Source organism: Lonchura striata, chromosome 1, assembly GCF_050655825.1.
Source record: "Lonchura striata isolate lonStrDom1 chromosome 1, ASM5065582v1, whole genome shotgun sequence".
NCBI lineage: Eukaryota > Metazoa > Chordata > Aves > Passeriformes > Estrildidae > Lonchura > Lonchura striata.
The window spans coordinates 71,391,015-71,411,436 of record NC_140703.1 but is presented as its reverse complement, the minus strand read 5'-3'; the positions used below and the strand labels follow the sequence as shown (position 1 = coordinate 71,411,436).

At 40.9% G+C, this 20,422-nt stretch overlaps 1 protein-coding gene across 3 annotated transcripts in view; it reads right to left on the bottom strand.

Annotated features, from left to right (window-relative positions):
* The window catches only part of ATP8A2 (ATPase phospholipid transporting 8A2), a 317,425-nt gene extending 300,032 nt beyond the window's left edge, over positions 1-17,393 (bottom strand). For 2 of the 3 annotated variants that reach the window (XM_021530648.4, XM_085580332.1), the window contains exon 1: positions 17,266-17,393. In XM_021530648.4, coding sequence (XP_021386323.3) covers positions 17,266-17,344 — 79 coding nt within the window. In that variant the 5' untranslated portion in view covers positions 17,345-17,393. The remainder of the gene's footprint in view (positions 1-17,265) is intronic. The other variant, XM_085580328.1, reaches the window with a different exon arrangement.
* Positions 17,394-20,422: the final 3,029 nt, after the last annotated feature.

The window sequence follows — 20,422 nt, the reverse complement described above, 5'->3', positions numbered from 1 at the left end:
AAAAATGCTATAGAGTTAATTTACTTTTTTTTTTTTTCCTTTCTGGGGAAAGAATGCTAAATATCTGTAATGGGAAAGATAAAAACATTTAACAATATCTTCTTGGAGTAACAAAATGAAGCATAGAAATGCATTCTTCATACTCTGCTGCAGTACAGTACAAAAATGCCTTTTAAAATGCAAAGCCACACATGCACTAATACAAAAGCAAACTGCCTCACTTACCAATTCTTGCCTAACAAAGCCCCACAGCCTAACTTCTGGTGACTGGCCAAAGTCTAACAGACATTAAAGATTCAGAGGTAACACACTGAATCTCTGTGCTTGTAACTTAGGGAGACCAAGACAGCCTTTCCCCTACAGGTTCTCAATGTTTAATGCAGCCACAACACTCCTCTCATAAAGATGTTCCAATGACTACTGGATCCATAGGAACTCCCTTATGGGCAATCCTCATCACATATCAAAATCTTCTGTTAAAAAAAAAAAAAGCCACCACCAACAAAGACCTCAAAGGAACCCACAGCAGGCAAGCAGGCTATAGGGTAGAGATAGCTCTGTTCTGACAACTGCAGATAAGCAGTCTGATCAAGTCTTGGGGGAAACTGGCTTCAGCTACCACAGGGAGATTTAGAACAGAAAAATCCAAACAGATTTAGAGCACCAAAATCCAGATTTGCATCAGATGAAAATTCTCTACCGTGCATCTTCTGTCATCACTCAACTTCATTCTAGTTACAGTTTACCCACTCTAACTAAATTTGCCTGAAACCTGTAAGCCCTATGAATTATTTACACAGATAGAGCTCTGCTCTAAACACACAGGGCATTAGCAGGTACCCTCAGAACTTCACTGCTGACCACGAGGCAGCAGGGGGAGAAGAGGAAAGGCAGCATGCAAAATGCACCACTAGCAATGCTAATATTGCAGTATTCACTGTTCATATTTGCTTAATGAACTAGGCTGCAGATAATTAACTGAATTTGTCAGAGGCAGCTTAGACAAGCCATTTTCTTGCTAGACAGCACCTTGCAACAGCTGTGACATGTATGGATAGAGCTGCTCCTACCCTTAATGGAGTAAGGTGAGTGATGAGTAGAGCTGCTAAACTTCCTTCAGCCAACAGCAATCAGATTACAAAGACAATCCCACTGCTTTATTAAAATGTAAGAGCACTGGGAAAACAATTTATTCAGGAAGTCAGGTTTGTTCTCATGTCTGCACATGCGTACAGGTATTGTGGAAGAACTCAGCAGAAGGAAAACACATTAGGAAAGCCCTGTTTCTACAAAGCATCTTCTCTGTTATGCAGGCACAAGGATGAATATTTTGCCTTGATCAGGTATGGATTGTTAACAGTATCAGGGCATATTTAACACTTAAGAACATGGCAGACTGCAGCTCTACTACCAACCCAACAAAAGCTGACCCCTCTACAGTTTGTGACAGATTCTACTGCAAAAGCCCAACAAATCCAACACCATGCCTTCATCTTGCCACCAACAGCTTCTTCCACTGGGAAGGGCTCAGCCAGCAGCAAGCCAGCCATGTCTCAGGGAGCACCATTTCCTCACTAGTGCTGCTGACAACTTAGATATCCTGAATGCTGATCTGAGGTAAGGCATTGTGAGAGAGTGGCCCTAGCTTTATAACAGTGGGGCTCCTTCAGCACCCTTGAGGGCAGCTCCCAACTCACCCTTAATAAATTCCCCAAAAGTATAATTTTTTAAATCCAAAGCTGTTCAAAACAGCAACATAACATCTCCAAACCCAGAAGTCTTTACCCTAGAGGATCTTAGCAGAACACCAGCTTTCAGGAAGGCATTTAAACACATGACCATATGGGCACACCTATATGCCATGCAAGACAGCTGAAACTGCCTTTACAAGAAGACATTTGATTACAAAGTACAGAACCAAGGTTTAAACAAATTCTCTTAAACCTCAGCCTCAGCATCTCAAGGTCTCAAATCTATATATTCCTTTTTTTGCATGGGAGGAATAAAGACTGAGTAATTTTTATCATTAAGGACCAACTGATAGCATAAAGTTCACTCCCAGCATTTCTCCAAACCCCTTCTCTCTGCTTTATAGCAATGAGATACATGGTGCAGAAGACAACAGGGAAGGATCACATAGAGCAGGAAGTGACTAGGCTACCACAGAAGCAAGGTCTAATCTTACCTCATCCTGACTCCCCTAGATGAAGGTCCTGCTACTCAGCACAGGCATACACATCCAAGCACTCACCTTAGACACTCAGACACACCTTTGGATTGGCATGGAGCAGATCCCATCTGCATTGCTATGGGCTTGCACAAGACACCAAAATTAGCCTACCTAAGAGGGTACCCCAGCATTATGCTAAAAGTTCTAAGGATTGAGTGTTAAACTAAGAGAGCATATTATCAATCATCTACTTACATCCTTACTTCTCTATTTCTGCCATTCTCCAAATGTGTTTAACACAGAACAAAGCAGATATAAAAAGGATAATGGGGCTAAATTCAATTATAGCCCATTCCCTTCACTGAGGCAACTTTTTTTTAATAAACATTATATCAAGTTGTTGATGAAGTACTTAGAAAACATGACTGCAAGGTACTATTACAGAATTTATGTACAAAGCCATGCAGGCTCATATGGGTTATGTGGCTTATTGTATTCATTAAAGGTTCACTACAACTGTTAGTGGGACTGTTAATGGAAGCATTCAAGAGAGGAAATTGGCAACCAATTCATTCTCTCTAATTGCAAAATACTTTCAGATATCACATCCAGCATCCAAATGCCCTGCAGAAAACAGCATGTAACTGCATAGCATAGTAACTAATAAAATTAGTCTACTGTGTCCTTATTTATCTTTTAGTAATTTGTCTAATATCTATTAGCTACATTGAAGCCTGACATAATGCAGGAACAAAATTAATACTGTCTTGTTAAACAGAAAGAAAATTTTACCTTTCCTTCTTCAGAACAAGACCCGTTCAGCAATCCCACACGATGAAGGGAACACTTTATAACCATGTAGAAGACTGCACTGAATCCCAGAAATATGAGCATAACCCATACAAACTCATCACAGCTTCCATGGGAGCAACAAGAAATGCCAATCCCAGTGCAGAGTGGACATCATGAAGTTGTCTGTTACCAGCAGAAAGTCAATATAAGCCTGAGGGTAACTATTTTCAGACCTCTCAGAATAATAGATACATGGCAGAGGGACTCTGCTGTCCTCTATTACCATCACAGCATGGGGCATGGAGAGAGGCAGCAGCTTCCTCAGATTCATTTACTGGCCCTGACATTTTCTTCTGTTTAAGGCACCTTCAAACAGGAGTAAATATGCTGGTGTGAAAATTAGCAGCCCTCCCAGAGGACTTTGAATACCAGACTGAAACTAGCACCTGTCCAAGAGAAGAGCTGCAGCAAAGGGGGTGGAAGAATGGATACCTGCATTTCAGGTCTCCTACATTTAGACCTAGAATGGTAGTTACTGTACTCCCAGCCTTTAGCACCAGAGGAAGAACCTCGTGCAGAACCTCTATATTGATTACAACTGATCTGTATCAACAAGGACTATCAACTCCAGAACACAGCTAATTATATTTAGGACAGCTTAACAAAGACATTTGCACTAAGCTCAGAACAGACTTGTGAACTTAATAAACATCTTCCATATAGGACAAGTTTATTTTCAGAGTAATGGATGTATAAACAGACCTACAAAACAGAAAATTCAACAGCAATTCTATGTTTAACCAAGGACAAGAAAAAAGCTGCCATCACACGCCTCTGCCTGTCCCTGTCAGGAAGGGAGCACTACTGACAGATAAGAGAGGCTTACAGGTTTGCAGTATCAGCCAGACTTATCTCTGCTCTGCAGCCTTAGCCACAACACCACACCAAGGATGGGAATAAAGCTGATAGAGCTAAAACCTCATGTGTTTTCCTTTGAAGCACAGAATATGAAAGACATAATTACCAGTTATTTTAATGCTGAAGCCACCTTCTACTGTTATGCCAAAGTCCTATACTATAAGCATAGCTGGAGATGTTTTCTGCAAGCATGTATTTTTATTTTAAAAATTCCATCCTTCTTATGTGGGTTGTTCTTCCAAAACCAGCTATCTTGTCTGCAGCATCTGCACTGGATGAGTTTTAAAAATATTCTCTCCTCTCACCCACCACCCCCAAAGAGAGATAATAGTCTCAGTGGCTTGATCTCTAGAAGATAAATTATGATGATTTGACAGATTTTCCTCATAATCATATAGATCAGACCCTGAACTGCTGCAGACTGGTGACAGTGAATTTGATTTAGGCAGAGTTATGCTGACTGGACCTGCTGAGCCTGCAATCTTACAGGTCTCCTGCTAGGGTCCACACAAAGCTTGTCATTGCCAAAATGTTAAATGTTTGCTTTCAATTGGATTGGGATTCAGCTTGACCTATTGCATCATTTCTGAGATTTTAAGTACACTTGTACTGTATTCATCTGTCACTTTTGAGACATTCCAGTACCTGTCTGCAATAAGCAGAGTTTTATTGCAATTACTTCTAGAATGAGAAGAGACAAGAATCACAGACCTTTTCAATATTTAATTATCTGGTATTGCATAGGCTGCTGCAAATTTAGAGGAAATTATGTTTATGACTCATGTGCTGGTACTGGAGGACTTTTTCATTAAAAAGTAGCCCTAGGGAAGAGGAGAAAAAAAAAAACCTTAAACCAACCAACCACTGCTGAAAACTGAGCAGCACCACCTGACTGACCAATATCCATTGACAGTGCAGCCACTGAGGTACAGCAAGCACTGCTGTTTCATTCTTAGGAAAGGCTTAGCAGCTAGACTTAAGATGATGAGCCCAAAGTGGTGCTACACTCTTCAGGACAGAATTTCAGATGGTCCTAACCTATAACCATTCCTGGATTTTATACCCATTTTTTAAGATTTTTGTGAGAGAGGAGACACCTTTTGAAAGAGAAATAGTCATTCTCACCCCTAATATAAATTTCATACCCACTCCCTTAATAAAAAAAAAAAAAAAGATAAAAGCAAATACTTAGTTCTCTGAAATAGCTACTGGGGATAAATTTCATATAGCAGCTTTTTTCTGAAAGACTGCCTTATTTCTCTTCACTCTACAGACTATTACAGAAATTATTTGGTCACATATGAGCAGAAGTCCCAAACTAATAAGCATTAATTTGCTATTCCACATTTAGAGGCCATTAGAAATATTACTGAAATGCTATTTCCACACAGCTGTTCTATTTTGCTGTGAATAGCAGAAGTATTCAGTGCAGAGAAATCCCTCCCATTCAGTTACAGTCTTAATACTGGGCTCCTCATTACAACAACAGTCCCTTGCCAGCAATGAGTCCTACATCCCAAGAAATTTGAAGGAATCTCTTGCATTAAGCAAGTATACCTTTCATCTTCAACATAACTCCTACTATGAAGCTGCTGAGAGCCACCACTGTAGTGCTCATGTCACACAGGAACACAAACACAGAATTACAGGAAAGAATTATGAATTTTTAAATGTTTCTTCTCAGGGTTTAGGTTTTGGCTATACTTTTACCAAGCAATATCCAATCATTAATAAAGGAACAAAATCATTACAGTAAAAGCAGACATAGGTCTTACTTACTAGTAGATCATTACCTTAGCTCTGAGTAAACCTTCCTATCAAGAAAACAGGCCTTCAGCTTTTCCACATAGAAAATTGAAGAAAAGATAAAGATAGTCAATATCTACCTCAAAACATTAGAGTTGAGCACATCAAAAATAAATTTATTCAACAAGCCCCAGCCTTCCTTCAAAACCAATTTACCTGACTAGAATTCAAAGCTACAAGAAAGGATAAGTTTCCTAGATGCTATAGCTTATTTTACCAAAATCTCTACAGACAGGACCTTCTACTTTTCCCCCTTTAAAAGCCTTCCTATCTGTGTGCATTAGCTTGTCCCCGCCACCAGTTATGAGTCTGGGGCTCATTAGTATAAACAGAGCTGTAATAATTGCCATCAGGTAGAACTTGTTACTAGCTAAGCCTTTTTTCTGGGGAGGAGTTAAAGCACAACCTACTGAGTTTGGCTTGTCACTCTGTTACCCCACCTCAATGAAAGTGTGAAATGTTATTTTTACTGTTTCTTTTTGTAAGTGTTGGTATTACTACAAATGTCTTTTACAGCTTTTTATTTGTAATACCATGCATGTTAGAGCCTGTACAAACAATCAGAAAAAGTTATTGTGACTTTTTTCTGCCCATTTTAAAGCTTAGTTCTTCTTAATGTATTTATCATTTGAGTCATCTTTCATAGTGCTTCTTATTGTAAATTGATTTTTCCGTTATAGGTGCATATAATAGGAAAACTCCTTAAATATCTCTTCATATCTTTTGGTGCATGAGGTAATTCTAAAGTATCTATTTCTGCTTTGACCTTAGTTTTATCTACTTGCCTTTCTTCTGTTAATCCAATTCTATTTTTGGCTATAGCCTCAGTCCCAGCATAGTCTTCTAGTTGAAGTAATGCCAATCTTCTTAATGTAGAACTTCCCTTCCCCCTTCTTCAGGTTGTTAATCACTCTTCTCAAATTTTAGTCTACAAAATTGGATATATCAATTTTCTTACTGGAATTATTTATGTCAATATAGAATCAATGTTAATAAACAATTTAGATAATAAAAAATAATGTCAATAAACCTAAAGAAATATAGTCTATAAAATTACCTTGTAAAAATAAACCTTTCTAAGAAGTAGGAGATTAAATACAAAGTCATGTTCTGTTTATTTTGTCCAGAATATCCAGGTGTACTTAGTTTCATGAGGTCTAATAACCACCAAAGCCAGATGGCAACTGTGGGGGAAAAAAATGTAAATCTAATGTCTGTAAACTTACCTGACTAAAGAAATATTTTGTGTATGACCCTCTGTTTCTAAGCACCATACAAATACTGTGTAGCTGCCTGTGATCTTCATTTTGCCTCTTGAAGTAGATAAATAACATTATTCCCTCGCTCTGGAGTCACTGATGACAAAATACTTGTAACTGCAGTGAAGCAGCTTTAGCTCTTCACAAAGACAGAAACTACCACATCACTGCTACTTTTCTCTGCTTCAGTAAATTTTGTGGCATCTGTTTATGATACTAACATTTTATTACTGAACACTAGTTTGTGTACTAGTTCTGATGGAAATAATAAATATGGTTGTTTGCAGTTTCTGAGCTCCAAATTAATGGCAATGTATTGGAGCCATTGCCAACAGTACCATCTGCCCTGACGAGATGTGAACTGGTACATAGAAATATAAATGTTTTCATTTCATCCGAGGGCAAAACTTTTCTGATTTGATTGAAGCCTGTAAAAGAATGATGCAGAAATTCAGCAAGACATTTGTGCTTGTGAAGTGCTGAGTGTCTTAAGAAGGGATTTTAATTTTTTAAAAAGGGAGGAGGTTTCTGGTAGAAAGAAGATCTAAGATTAACTCTTGTCCTTAGTTGTCAGGATTTCTCTATATAGAAGATGACACTGATAAGAGAGTTTAATGTCCCTGTAAACAACAGCATTCCTAGCAGGAATGGCAAGTACACACACCCTGGGAATCTGGCTGTCTAATGAACCAAAAAGTACCAAAAGGAATACTAAAGTATTTAAATCCCCTGCTATTTAGCACTAACACAGAATTGCATTGTCTCAACCAGATCATATCAGATTTATTATTACAGCAATTTTATTCCCACTTTTTCTCTCTCTGGGGTTTTGACAGAAAGCGCTCAAAGAAAATGGTTTAGGTAATTAGCTGGCAGCCCAAAACTTCAACGAAACCATCCAGTGTTGAGCACTGCAAAATCTTCTTCTTTGCAGCCCAGTCTTTCTTGATGGTGAAAATTTAGGACTGCTGAAGTCTCTCAGCAGTCCAGGTTGGGAACACTTACTGTTCTCTCCCATGCCATGCCAGACAGTCCCTTGCATCTAACTTGGATTCCTACCACAAACAACATGGCTAAGAACACTTGAGGGAGAATAGTATGGAGTCAGGGGTGGAAATGGCCAGAGATTTAAAGCAGGTGTATCTACTGTACACAAAATACACAAACCAGACTTCTTGTTTTCAGTGGAAATCCTGCAACTAAAGAGGCCTTCTTGGGTCTACTGTGGGATTTTGGATTTTGAACTTTTCACATGTCCCACTCTGTCACAAGAGAGGGAATGGTAATGGGGTGATGCTGTGTGTGGAAGAATCTGTGTTCACAGTCCCAACCAAGAGACCCATGACAGAAGGGCTACCAGGAAGACACTAGGGTAAGTTTCACCTGTGTTTATGGAACAACTTTAGTGACAATATACATTGCAACTTACACTAGGAAGCTCACCTTCTCCAGAAAATGTATCTTTAATTCTTCCTATTATAGGGGCTCAGCACTGTAGAAAGAACTGAAAAAATATGTCGTGGTTTAACCCCAGCTGGAAAGTAAGTACCATGCAGCAGCTCACTGCTCTATCCCAGCTGAAACCCAATGTCCAATTCCAGTTTCACAAGATGGAATGTACCCAAAATAACTCTAAAGTAATGAGTTCCATTGCACATCTGCATGGTCATTGACCGATACCTGCACTTTCCCTAAGTGTCTTAATTTCGGACCCAAACCCCCAAATTTTGTTTTCTGCAAGAAGTGAACTCTTTCTCCTCAGATATTTCAGATCTTTCTAGTCACTCCTTTCTCTTTCTGAAGACTGATCATCCCACTTTATTACCCTAATGATGACTAGTAGGGTTTTAAAATTTTTCAAAGACAAGCAAATTTCAGATTTGTAAATGAAATTATTTTGATTAAAAAATAGGGTATTAATTTTTTCAGCAAAGACCAGGGCTTTAGTTAAGGAGTGATAGTGAATGCTGCCCCCTCTTCAGGCAGCGCAGGATTAGGATAAATTTGGCAGGGGCAGGGCTAGCACTCTCTCCTCCTGTCTGTCTGAAAGCTCTTACTGAAAGCTCGTTTTTTCCCCTATGACCAGTCAGGTAAATGGCACAATTGCTTCCAGATGAAGGCTTGTCTTAGTGATCTGGGAAGAAGATTTGACTGTTAATCTGTAAAGCAGAAGTGGTGCCCTCCTCAGCCTGGGCAGCACCTGCATACCTTAATTCCCTTGTCTCTCTGTCCCACACCAAAACAAGGCACCAGGATTGACATCAATGTATTTCAATTTAATAGCCATGATACTACTGAAGCAGTAACTATGATGAGCCTTCCCAGTGATGCAGAAATGTTGACTAAATGTCATCTGGATTTCAGATTCAAGCTTCCAGGTTAAACCCTGATTCCTAGCTATGTAACTGATATGACAAATGCAGATATAACCTCTGTATCTGTTTCAGAGTTATGATGGCTGATGTTGACTTTGCACATACCCTTTCAGCAACTTTTATCTCCTATTTACAAATAAACAGCATCTGTTAAATAAGGTGACGTATGCTTAGGGTATTTAAGGGCACAAAAAAGCTTGGGGTACTTGTTTCATGTATCCCTTGTATAAGCATTGGGTTGAAAGTTCCCAGATCTCACAGGCACAGAATCTCAGAATGCCTTTACTGTGTTTTGTACAAATAGAACAGTGCTGGGTTGACAAAAGCTAACACCTGAGCCTTCCTTCTGTTCAAAGTAGAAAAATTTATCAGGGTGATGCTATTAAAAGGAGATAAAGACTTTGCTTTCACTCTTTCTGACTACCTGCTCATTTAATAAAATCAAATGAATGGGTTTGGTCATCTGCATTCAAGAAATCAGGAATTAAAAATCAAGACCTTGTAGTCAGTTTTAAACAAGATGTCAGGCTGCCTTCTCTCCTTTATAGAACGTATACACTAATTAAATTTGTGTTAATCCTGATTTCCAACATGCTAAAAGAAGGTAGATTCATCAAACTAAACCCTTAGCTAAAACAAACTGACACATTTTGTTGGATCCATTATGAACTGATACAATCATAGCTCTTCCATTTTAGTGAAGTGGAAGGTAAGTTCTCATTTACCTTCTTTTTGCACTAATACCCCAAGGCAAACTGTTAATTAGAACTAGAATTAACAAAAATACCCTGTGTAAGGGGGGATATCAGCAGAAATATATTTAAAATCCATGGTATATCTTGTGATTCTTCATCACAACATGAGAGTACTGAGACTAATGTACTGACACTCACGTTCATGCTCATTTAAAGTGATTTTAGTGCTCACCACAAGAGTAACTACACCTGTAGCTGTCAGGAAAACCTCCTGAATGTTATGCGAATGTTATGTACATGGATGTGATATTCTAACTACAGGGATTGTGTCACTTCTGTGATGAGTCCAAATAGGTGGTTGAACTAGGTGACTCATTAAAATCAGCATTGTGTCAGCTTTGCCTTATCACACCTTGGCTTAAAATATAAAACTCTACATCTTCTGTTTTCAGGTCTTTTTGTTCCATTGTATCTTCCAGTAATTTTACTGTCATGTAACTACCTCTCAGCCAGAAGCCTGACAGACAGGAACTTCAAAACAGGCAGGCATATGTCCACTCCTGGGGTTGGAAAGAAACTGTCCTGGAACTCTTGTAGTGGGCAGGATTCATTATGAAAAGTTGGCAATAATGCTAATCAAAAATCTGAGAGCTTTCCTAGCAAATACTGGAATAACTGAAAATAATACATTTCAATATTGATAATTTTTTTTTCTTTGCACTAAAAATAAACCCCAAAGTTTTGTAAAATCTTGGGCTTTCTTCTCAATCTTCAGCTGTGTCTGTGATCTTTCCCAAATTATCCTTTGAGTGCACCAGCTGAGAACCAGTTATCTAAAGCTCTCAGATGCCATGTCTTACATACCTGCAACTGCTCCAAAGGCTTAAGTAGCTTAGCTGGAAAAGATAAGAGACTGAAAGGAAAATATTTGTGGCAAGCCACACTTAAGAGCTGTCCCAGAAGCAGAAAGATGTTGCTCCAGCAATACTAAACTGCCTTTTCAAAATCCAATATATTGCTCTTCTCTACCCGGTATGTGCAAGAAAGATTTTGGGATTAACTACCCCTTAAAAGAACATGTTGGCAATCAGTCTCTACACATACTGTCAGTAACAGATATTCTAGTATTTGTACTACTACAGACATAATGAAAATGTGACACAATACAACATGGTACAGGAAAGCAAGTCTGGAACACTTCCCTGTTGCAGTAAAAAAGCTAACACAAGTGCTTAGGATATTGCTTCACAAGTAACAATAATCTGAATCTGTCAGATTCAAGGATTATTTAAAGGCTATACTTGACAGCTCAAACAAGACTAGCCAAAGGAAAATGAACCAGCCAAGAATGCTGCCCTGTAGCAAATCTATAGAGCATCACTTGACAACCTTCCAGAAGAGCAGAAACAGATGACCTGGTCGTTCATATGTCCCTCATCAAGGTTTCACTACAATAAAAATGCCTTGTGAATTGCTAATTGGAGAATAATCAGTTTTGGATGCTTACACCAGTTTTCAAATGATTATCCAATATACTATCAGGTGTCGCTGGGAGCTATCTCGCTGGGAGCTATCAGCCTGAAAATTCTTGTACAGGGAAGGAGGGGTAATGATAAGAAAAAAAGGGAATACTTTAGAGCAACATCACTTACAAAGCCATAGATTTCCAGGTTAAAAAAAAAACCTGCAAAGTTGGCAGAGATCAAGACTGCACTCAAACCTTGTGCAATGGAAATGCAATGCTAAATGACTATTCTTTCTATGCCCAGTGAGCTCCATAAAGGAAGTACACCCAGCATGTCCGTCATCTTGGTGATATTCTAGGACCCTGAACAGACAAGCAGATTTCCTTGCAGTCATTTCACTGTTAGATATTTTAATCCTTCATCGAACTAGAGTGGCATTTCTGCCAAATCACACCAGCAGGGCAGTGCTTTTAGGTCTACCCAGAAAAGGACAAAAGTGACTCACCCAGCACAGGAAAGTATACTAAAAGCAGATACTGCTAGAAAACTAAATCTGAAACAAGAGTCCTGTGGAGAGAGTGGCACAGAGAAGGAATAAAACAGTTTCTATAAATAGACAGTACATGTGTCTGTTTCAATGGAGTTATGAATACTCAAGTAGCATTAGAGAGTTCATATATTGGCTATACAGCAAGTGGAATTTTAAATTTTTATTAAATACATTCATGTAATTTGATACTAGAAACAGAAGGGTGGTTAAATCTCTTATGTCCTCAGTTGACTCCTAAATAACCGTATTCCATATCATCTGAGTGCTTTGATCTTTAATGTATTTATTAATAATCTCACCTCCCCCATCACAGTAGGGAAAAAAGCATTTCTTCTACCACTGTACTTAGGATCTTGGTTATTCATCAAGTTGCTCCACAGTAACTGTGCATAAATCACCTTTTTCTAATTCAGTGTCCTAAGCAGAGGTGTTTTAATTTCACTCCTATTCTAATGCAAACTAACTCTCACAGCCAAACAAACTTTAAGTAAAGGCAGCAGAAGTTCAGGTCAGCCTCCAGTTCGCTCTGTCGCTGTCACCACCTCACTTTACAGTCGTGTAAGATCCCACACAGCTTGAGAAGGCTCCCCTTTGTGCTACTACAGAAACATAGTAATGTAAAGCATGGGGTTTATTGTGATGAGCGCTTTGTCAAAAGGCATAATTGTCACTGGTGTTTATAATTATCACTGGTGTTTACATAAATAGGATCAGGCCTTTGATGTGATAGAATAAACTGCACATTATACTACACTGTGTGCCAGTTAAACGTGGATGAAAAGAAATGGGAGGTCTGTAACACACTGAATTACCACTGTGCAGTTTGAGTGTGTGCATGAACAAACACGGACTAAAGTAGTCTGTCTATTCAGGACTAACTTCTGCCACTAAACTGGCAGAACTTCAGTCTTCACCTGGAAAAGTTCCCCATCACAGACCATAATTTCTGTGTGCCAACACTATGGTTGCAATTGTCCTGCTCAATGTTTCAGTGACTCTTGGTGATGCTAATGAGTGGTTAAAGCACTTGCTGAGGAAGTACACCCCCTGTTCTGTCCCTACTGTCACTACTCCTGCCAGGTACATTTCTCTCAGAAGAATAGGGCTTTTATTCTTTATTGAACAGTTTTAATAATAGTATTTAAAGAATTTGTTAGCTCAGCAGTTTTCTGACCCCTTCATATGGGTTGTTTGCTTAAAAGTGCATCCAAGGCAACTGCTGATCCTCCTGCAAAATAGCAGGTAGGTATCCCAAGAGTAGAGGTGGCAAGAGTGAGCTTCAAGGTTAAAGCTTTGCAGCCTTCACCATGACTCTTACACCACCTGAACCTGCCTCCACAAAACCAAATTACACCTCATTTGAAGCAGCAACAGCCATATGTAAATCATGCAGAGTTTATGACATATTTCACCTATAGCTCCTGTGCATTTTATATGTATCTATAGGAATTATGTCTAACCTGTAAATGCCTACAGATTAAATCAAAGAATCATTACAGTTGGAAAAGACCTCTGAGATCATCAGGTCCACCCTTTGACTGAATACCATCATGTCCCTTAAACCGTACAGCAAAGTGCCATGTCTACTCATTTTTTAACACTTCCAGGCATGGTGACCCAACCACTTCCCTGAGGTGCCTGATCCAGTGCTTTGACCACCTTCGCTCAAGGATAAAAGCTTTGAGCAAAGTACAAGTGCCTGTGTAGAATTTTAACTGCTCTGTATGATGCTTCCCAACAGTTGCAATCATGGTAATTATATCACAGCACAAAAATAGCACAAAGAAATTCTTGCATAGACATTTCTCTGAAAAACAGAAGAGATAGATCCTTTACAAGGAAAGGACTAAGACTCTAAAATCAAAAACACAGCATAAACTATAAGCAAGTATTTCATGGGAAAAGTAGATGGAAAATGTGTAAAAGTATTGTTTCATACTATGAAATGATGTTTATATTTCAGCTCGTCATGTCCCAAGAGAAGATTCTGTTACTACCTTTATCCTAAAAATACTTTTCTTGTTGATGTGTATCATTGAAAAAGACCACAGTAAATAATATAGAGGTCAGTTGTACCTTTAATCCATTATAAAGCTGAAATTCGATTTTTCCCTAAAAATAAAAATGCCATTGTATAATCATCCAATGTCTTATTGATAGTTTCTTATTTTTAGTGATTTTAAGGAGGCAGAAAGGAGAAGAACAAGTTAGTCTTTGATGTCTGTGGTTACAACAGTAAAAAGCTAGGGACTTTGAGAATAATTTCAATCTAATCAATTTTGCTCAGTTGGTACAACATTACAGCAATAAAAAGGTTTACTTCTACAAGGAAAAAATCGATTAATGAGCAAAAGCATAAAAAAGAAGTGCAGTGATCATCTGAGTGGCAGAAGGTGACTTCCTGTCTCCAAATTCTCATTTTCACATCTTCTGCTTTTCTGGCAAGTGCTTTATACCAGTGTTAAGCAGGTTTAAAACTCTATCAAATACACCAGTTACACTTTATACTGTATTAGCACATGTGGAAGTCACATTACCAAGCGCAGGAGGGTCAAAAATGTGAGATGAAAAGACATTGTTAGACCATCACAGAGGCAGTGTTCTTCTTGACTAAAAAGGAATGCCTATAAGCTACTGAAATGCTTTACATGGTATGAAAATAAATCTCAGTGACCCAAACTAAAACCTAATATTTTAGATTACCAAAACTCCCTCAAAAGTAAACAAAACTAGCAAATAAACTAAAAGACTTCAAAGCAGGAAAGATCTCTTCTAAAAAGAAAAGGAGACAGAACATTTTGATACATAGATGCCAAAAAACCTGCACTGGATAGAGACAGTTACCTGACCCTAACTAAGGATGACAAAAGGGTGACCGGTTCTCCCTCCACACCATTCAGCTCAGAAAGATCTTGAGATTTTGCAGTGCCACCACACATCCACATCTGAACTGTTTGCAGTGGACAGTGGCACAGACTCCAGATGTATGTTTTTACATTTGGGTTCACACAGCCCAGAGCCCCACATATGAACTTGTTTGGCCCCCACAGATGGCAGGTCTGCACATCAAGACACAACATGCTGTGAAAAGCAGAGCTACTGCCTTTCTGTGTCTGGTCCCTGCTGGCATTCAGATCATACAGGCTGGTAGTGAGCCACATCAGTACTGATCCAGTGACCAGGTAGTCATCTGATGGCTAATGCTGACACAAGCAAGGCACTGGGAATGCACAGCAATGGGGAACGCAGGGTTTTCTGGGTGGCTGAGAGATTGGTTCTGGTTGTTCCAAGTCACCAGAGCTGGCTCTGGTGTACTAAACCAACTACAACCAATTTAATAAGTCTGTGTAGTGAGTTACACAAACCTCTATTATGTAACTTTATAGGCATTATATATACAACTATACTAGATATTACTCTTGTTACCCTTGAAAATATTCTAGATAGGAAATACATTGTTCAAGTGCTAGAAATTGATCTTAATGCTAACCAGCAATCCCTATCTTTCTTCAAAGTATCATCTAATTTGGATTCTCCTTATGTGAAATGCAGGGAACATGTAAAAATCTGAGGCTGTGTATAGATAAATCCCAGCTAGAAGATCTGGGTGCCCCAATCACCCAGGGCACAGAAGCACAACTGAAATACCTAGATCCATGAGTTTGACTGTGGATTGTGGATGATTCAAGAACCATGCAGACACAATCCTATCCAATGTGCTCTAGGATAACCTTGCTTGAGCAGGGAGGGTGGACCCTCTGTGCGTGATCCTGTCATTGACAAAAGCTGAAGCTTAAACTCCTTATGTATGCCACACTGAAGCTAAACATTCCCCAAGCACCCAGTATCTGAAGAGAGCCTAGGTTTGGATTCCAAAGGTTAAGTCACAAAAAGATCTGCCAAACTGCAGCACTGGGAAAGGAGCCTCCCTATCACAGGACAGGGTTTCAAATCAGTCTGCAGAAGTGGACACAACCTCAAACACTGGAAAGTGGAATCTGCTTAACTGCAACTGTTTCATCTGAAAGGCTTAGGCTGGAGATAAGTAAAGCTGGTAATATGCTAAATCCTACCCTGAAACCTTACCATTTCCTCTGAGCAGGAATTACACACCTCTTTGCTCAGCATCCCACTTACTTCAGCAGCTATGCAGAAGTCCCTGAAGTTCTGTCCTTGCTACCAAGCAGTGAGACCAAACAGGGAAATGTTACTAGAGTGACCAGGTTGTGCAGAGGAGCCAAAGGGAAGGTGGCTTTCTCCTTTCAGCTAGCTCTAGCCTGGTTCCATGAGCTGAAAAGCCATAAGTGGCTAAAGGACATCTTCAAATACAGCATCATCCAAAAGCAATCCAGCAAATGCTCTCCAAGGTGCTCTGAGATTTAACCAAAGCTAATTAGGAAATGTGCATATTTCTCGCTGAAACAAAAAGTGCTGAAACAGCATTATACTACACTTTTACTCACCACAGAAACTGTACTAGGCACCTACATATTTTGCACAGGAACGGGTGTCTGTAAGTCACCAGCAATGTCACTGATGTTTCATCTATGCCCAAGCAGAATGTACCAGAGACGAAATCTGAATGCACCTTGGTCCTACAGAAGTCAGTGTGAGTCCTTTGTGAGCAAAATTCTACCTTCCAAGTCTTCCATTGCTATGTTTTTTATGAACTAGTTGGAAAACAGTTTCCTAAATGAACCTCTTAAGAAGCCCTGTAATTTAGCTCTCCGCAAGGCTCACTGCAGTGCCCGATGCTCTCCCCGCTCCTGATCACGGGACAGAGGCCCCTGACCGGCGCGCTGGGCTGGGGTAACCCCTGTGTCCCTGCACCGGCGGTACTGCCCTCTGACCAGAGGAAATTTTCCTGCCATCAGAGCCAAGAGGACGAGGGGTTGTTCGCGCCGCGGGCCGGGGGTGCCGGGTCCCTGTGCTGGCGGTGGGACGGACGGGAGGCGCGGCAGCGCCGGGCCGGGGTCTGCGGGCGGGGCCGCGGTGCCCTTGGGCAGCGGCCGGGCGGGCACCTCCCGGCGCAGCGGAGCCCCGGGACGGGGCGGCACTGCGGGATGCCCGAGCGCCGCGGCCGGCGGGGCGGCAGGGCCGGGCGGCCGCGCCATGGAGGCGCCGCTGCCATCCCTCCCATTCCCTTCCATTCCCTTCCGCCGCGCCTTCCTTCCTCCGCCGCGGCGCCTCCTCCCCGCGCCGCTCCCGCCCGCCTCGCCTCGCCCTTTCCTCACCGGCCGAGGAGTGGATCTTGGAGGATTTCCGCCGCAGGGACATCTTCAGCGCGGTGTCCAGGCCGGCCCTGTTCGGCATGGTGCGGCCGGCCGGGCGCGCTGGCCATGGGCCCCCCCGCACGCAGACGCCGCGCTGCGGCCGCCGGCACCGCCGCGCCCGGGCTGCGGGGGCGGGCGAGGCGCTGGCCCGGGCCGGCACGGAGATGCTCTCCCGGGAGCCGCTCACGGCTCCGTGCGCCCGCTGGGAGCCGTCGCGTAAGGTGCCACGAAGTCGGGGCCTGGGTTTGGTGGGGGTTTTTGAGGTGTCTGTCTGGAACTAGTATTTTACTAGACATTTTGGGCGCATAAAGCATCCCAAGAAAGCCCCCGCTGGGATCGGGATCCCTAACCGGGCTTCTTTGTTCCGGTTACAAGGACATCTTTCATCACTGTGGCATGCTGCCAGTCTCATCACAAAAGAAACCATTCCTTCTCAGAACGTCCAGTAAATCAAGGATAAAAAAAGAATTAGAGGAAAGATTAATCAATGTAGCACTTATATCGCATTTGCAACCATGAGAATTTACCTACTAAGGACAAGCAAAGAAGGAATGTAACTTAAAAAAAAATAAAAATAAGTTATGTAAAACAGTGCCTCTGAATCTTTAAGATCCTGATCTTAACCAGGCATAGCTAGCAGCAGTTGCCACATCTTAAAGGGTTGCTTTCTCTACCAAATGAGCTTTAAGGTAGAATGGTTTAAATGAGGCAGAATCACCACAGGATGAGGATACATTGACTTTTGGGAAGATCTACTGCATAAGAAACGGTCCCTTGTATCTTGAAGGTCTGTGACCTAGCCACAGAGTTGGCTACCACACATAATGGGTAACTTGGGTGTTATTTCAAAGATCATAAATAATGCTAAACCTCTTGAGTCTTGCTGTGCTTTGGTGTCCTCTCGCATATAGTATGGAAAGTGATACTTTCTAGCTACAACTCCACAAAATGTTAGAAATAGAAATATTGTTGACAAACCACTTTGAACTTCCTAAACTCAAAGTAATCCAGAACTGTGGCATTTTACACTGACTGCACTGAATGCATCATAGCCCACTGGAGATGTGCGCTTTGTGACAGGACTGCTGCCGACAGATATTTGCCTGTGAGAGGCTTTTACTCTTGGATTTTATCACTCTGGGAGAAATGGCCCAAGAGCTTTTGTGAATGAAATCATCCAGTAAGGACAATGTGCAGTGCTGGCATTCCCGCATGCCTTTCCCATTTTAAGACCATGACATGGAACTGGTTATGTTCATGAACATCATTTTCTCCCTCAGCTCTCTTTTGATCCTCTCCACAAATTATTTTCTGTTGTAGTCAGTGTCTTTGATCCAGAACAAATGGCCTGGGGAACAGGGAATCACTTCACATATATATTTAGCTAGTAGACAGATTAAAGTGAAGTTCACTTTGGGTTCAAGCTGTCAGCTCAAAGTCAAAGCAAGTACTCCCAAAAAGGGACCAAAACATGAATGGCAACTCCTGGATTCATGTTTACTTTTTCATCAGAAATTAGCCCTCAGATGAACTGTGTTTCCAGTGCACTTAAAGTATTGTGGACTGTCAGCCTGTGAGCCCATGTAGCAGCTGAGTGCATTCGTTCCTTTACATGCACTGCACTTGCTTTCACCCCTGCACACTCAAAGTTCTCAAAGAGTGCTCCAGATAAAACACCATCTGCCTCGCAGCTACAAGGGCATTCTCATTCACCTAAAGCTGACTGCTTGAGTGCCTCAAGGAGAACTAATTACCCAGCCCATACTTACCTCGACAAGCCTGGGCTGTACCCTATGGAAGGCACGCCCCAAGCATTTAATGACCAGACATTTCAATAAAGCTTACTGGCATGGAAAAAACAAAACACATCTTTGCCTCTGCTCAGAATGAGGGCCTCAGAGCAGACCTGTCCGTAAAATCTGTCTCAAGTCGCAAGTTGATATAATCATGCACTGCAGTCTAGTGGGACTCTGAGGGGAGAAAGTGGACTGCAAATTGTCCAAGGACACCAAGTGTGCAGGATAATCTTGGTAACTGAGAAAGAACCTGAGTCCTGCTCAGCAGGTTGAAGAGTGGGACCTACAGGAAAACTAAGTGTGCAGTCCAGAACAGTTGTTTATGTTTCGGAAAGTACATGCTGAAAAGCTGTGGGTAAGCCCTGAGCTTTGAGGAAAGAAAGAGCTCATTCCGCTGTGCAGGACTCACCTTCGTCATTTTGTTATGCAATGCCTGTCTTTGTCATCGTGCTGATTTGCACTAAATTGTGTATTATCGGACCATGAGTCACGGCAGTATTATTCCCTGGGGTCTGTCATAATGGCTCCATGGTTTGAGTGATGTACTGAAAAAAAAGGAGTTGGTATTTTTCAAATTACAATGTGCTCACTTTTCTAGTACTTATAGCAATGTACTTTCAAAGAGCTCAATATGCATAATAATTATTTCAATGTAATAAATAAAGCAAAGGCAGGAAGAATGGTCCTGTAGCTAATGTGCCAGACTGGGAGACAGGATATCTTTATTCTATTTTTGACTGTGCCAGATGCTGTCTGGGACCTTAGAGAGATTGTTAAGCCCAAATTTCCAAAAAGATGCATCCCCTGCTCCAATTATTAATGTTATATACAGAGACTGGTTCTGGGGAAAATAAAAAAAAAGGAAAGAAGCACACATTACTCAGAATCTATTAGTGTAGTGGAAAACAGTCTAATCAAAGCTGAGAGCTAATTATTACCAAAAAAGAAAGAAAAAAAGAAAGAAATTAAAGAATGCTACTACTACTACTAGGGAAAGAAAAAAAAAACAGAAATAATAAACCATTTCATTTTTTTGTAGTCACACTCTTCCTGTTTGCCTTTTTTTTTTTTTTTGGTGTGGTGCTTACCCTTCCACTGCCCCTCTGAGACCAATGGTCAACAGTGCTGGCTTTGTAAAGCAGTGGATGACAGGGCTGCAGCTAGTCATCTGTGTCTTACCAACAAATTCTTTGCAGAGAAAAACAAATAACTGTTATGGGGCTATTTTTGTGTGGTTTTTAAGATGCCTTCACACCTTGTTCTTTATCCATTTGTCTACTGCTCCACTTTACATGCAATTGTATTATATGGGATGCCATTTA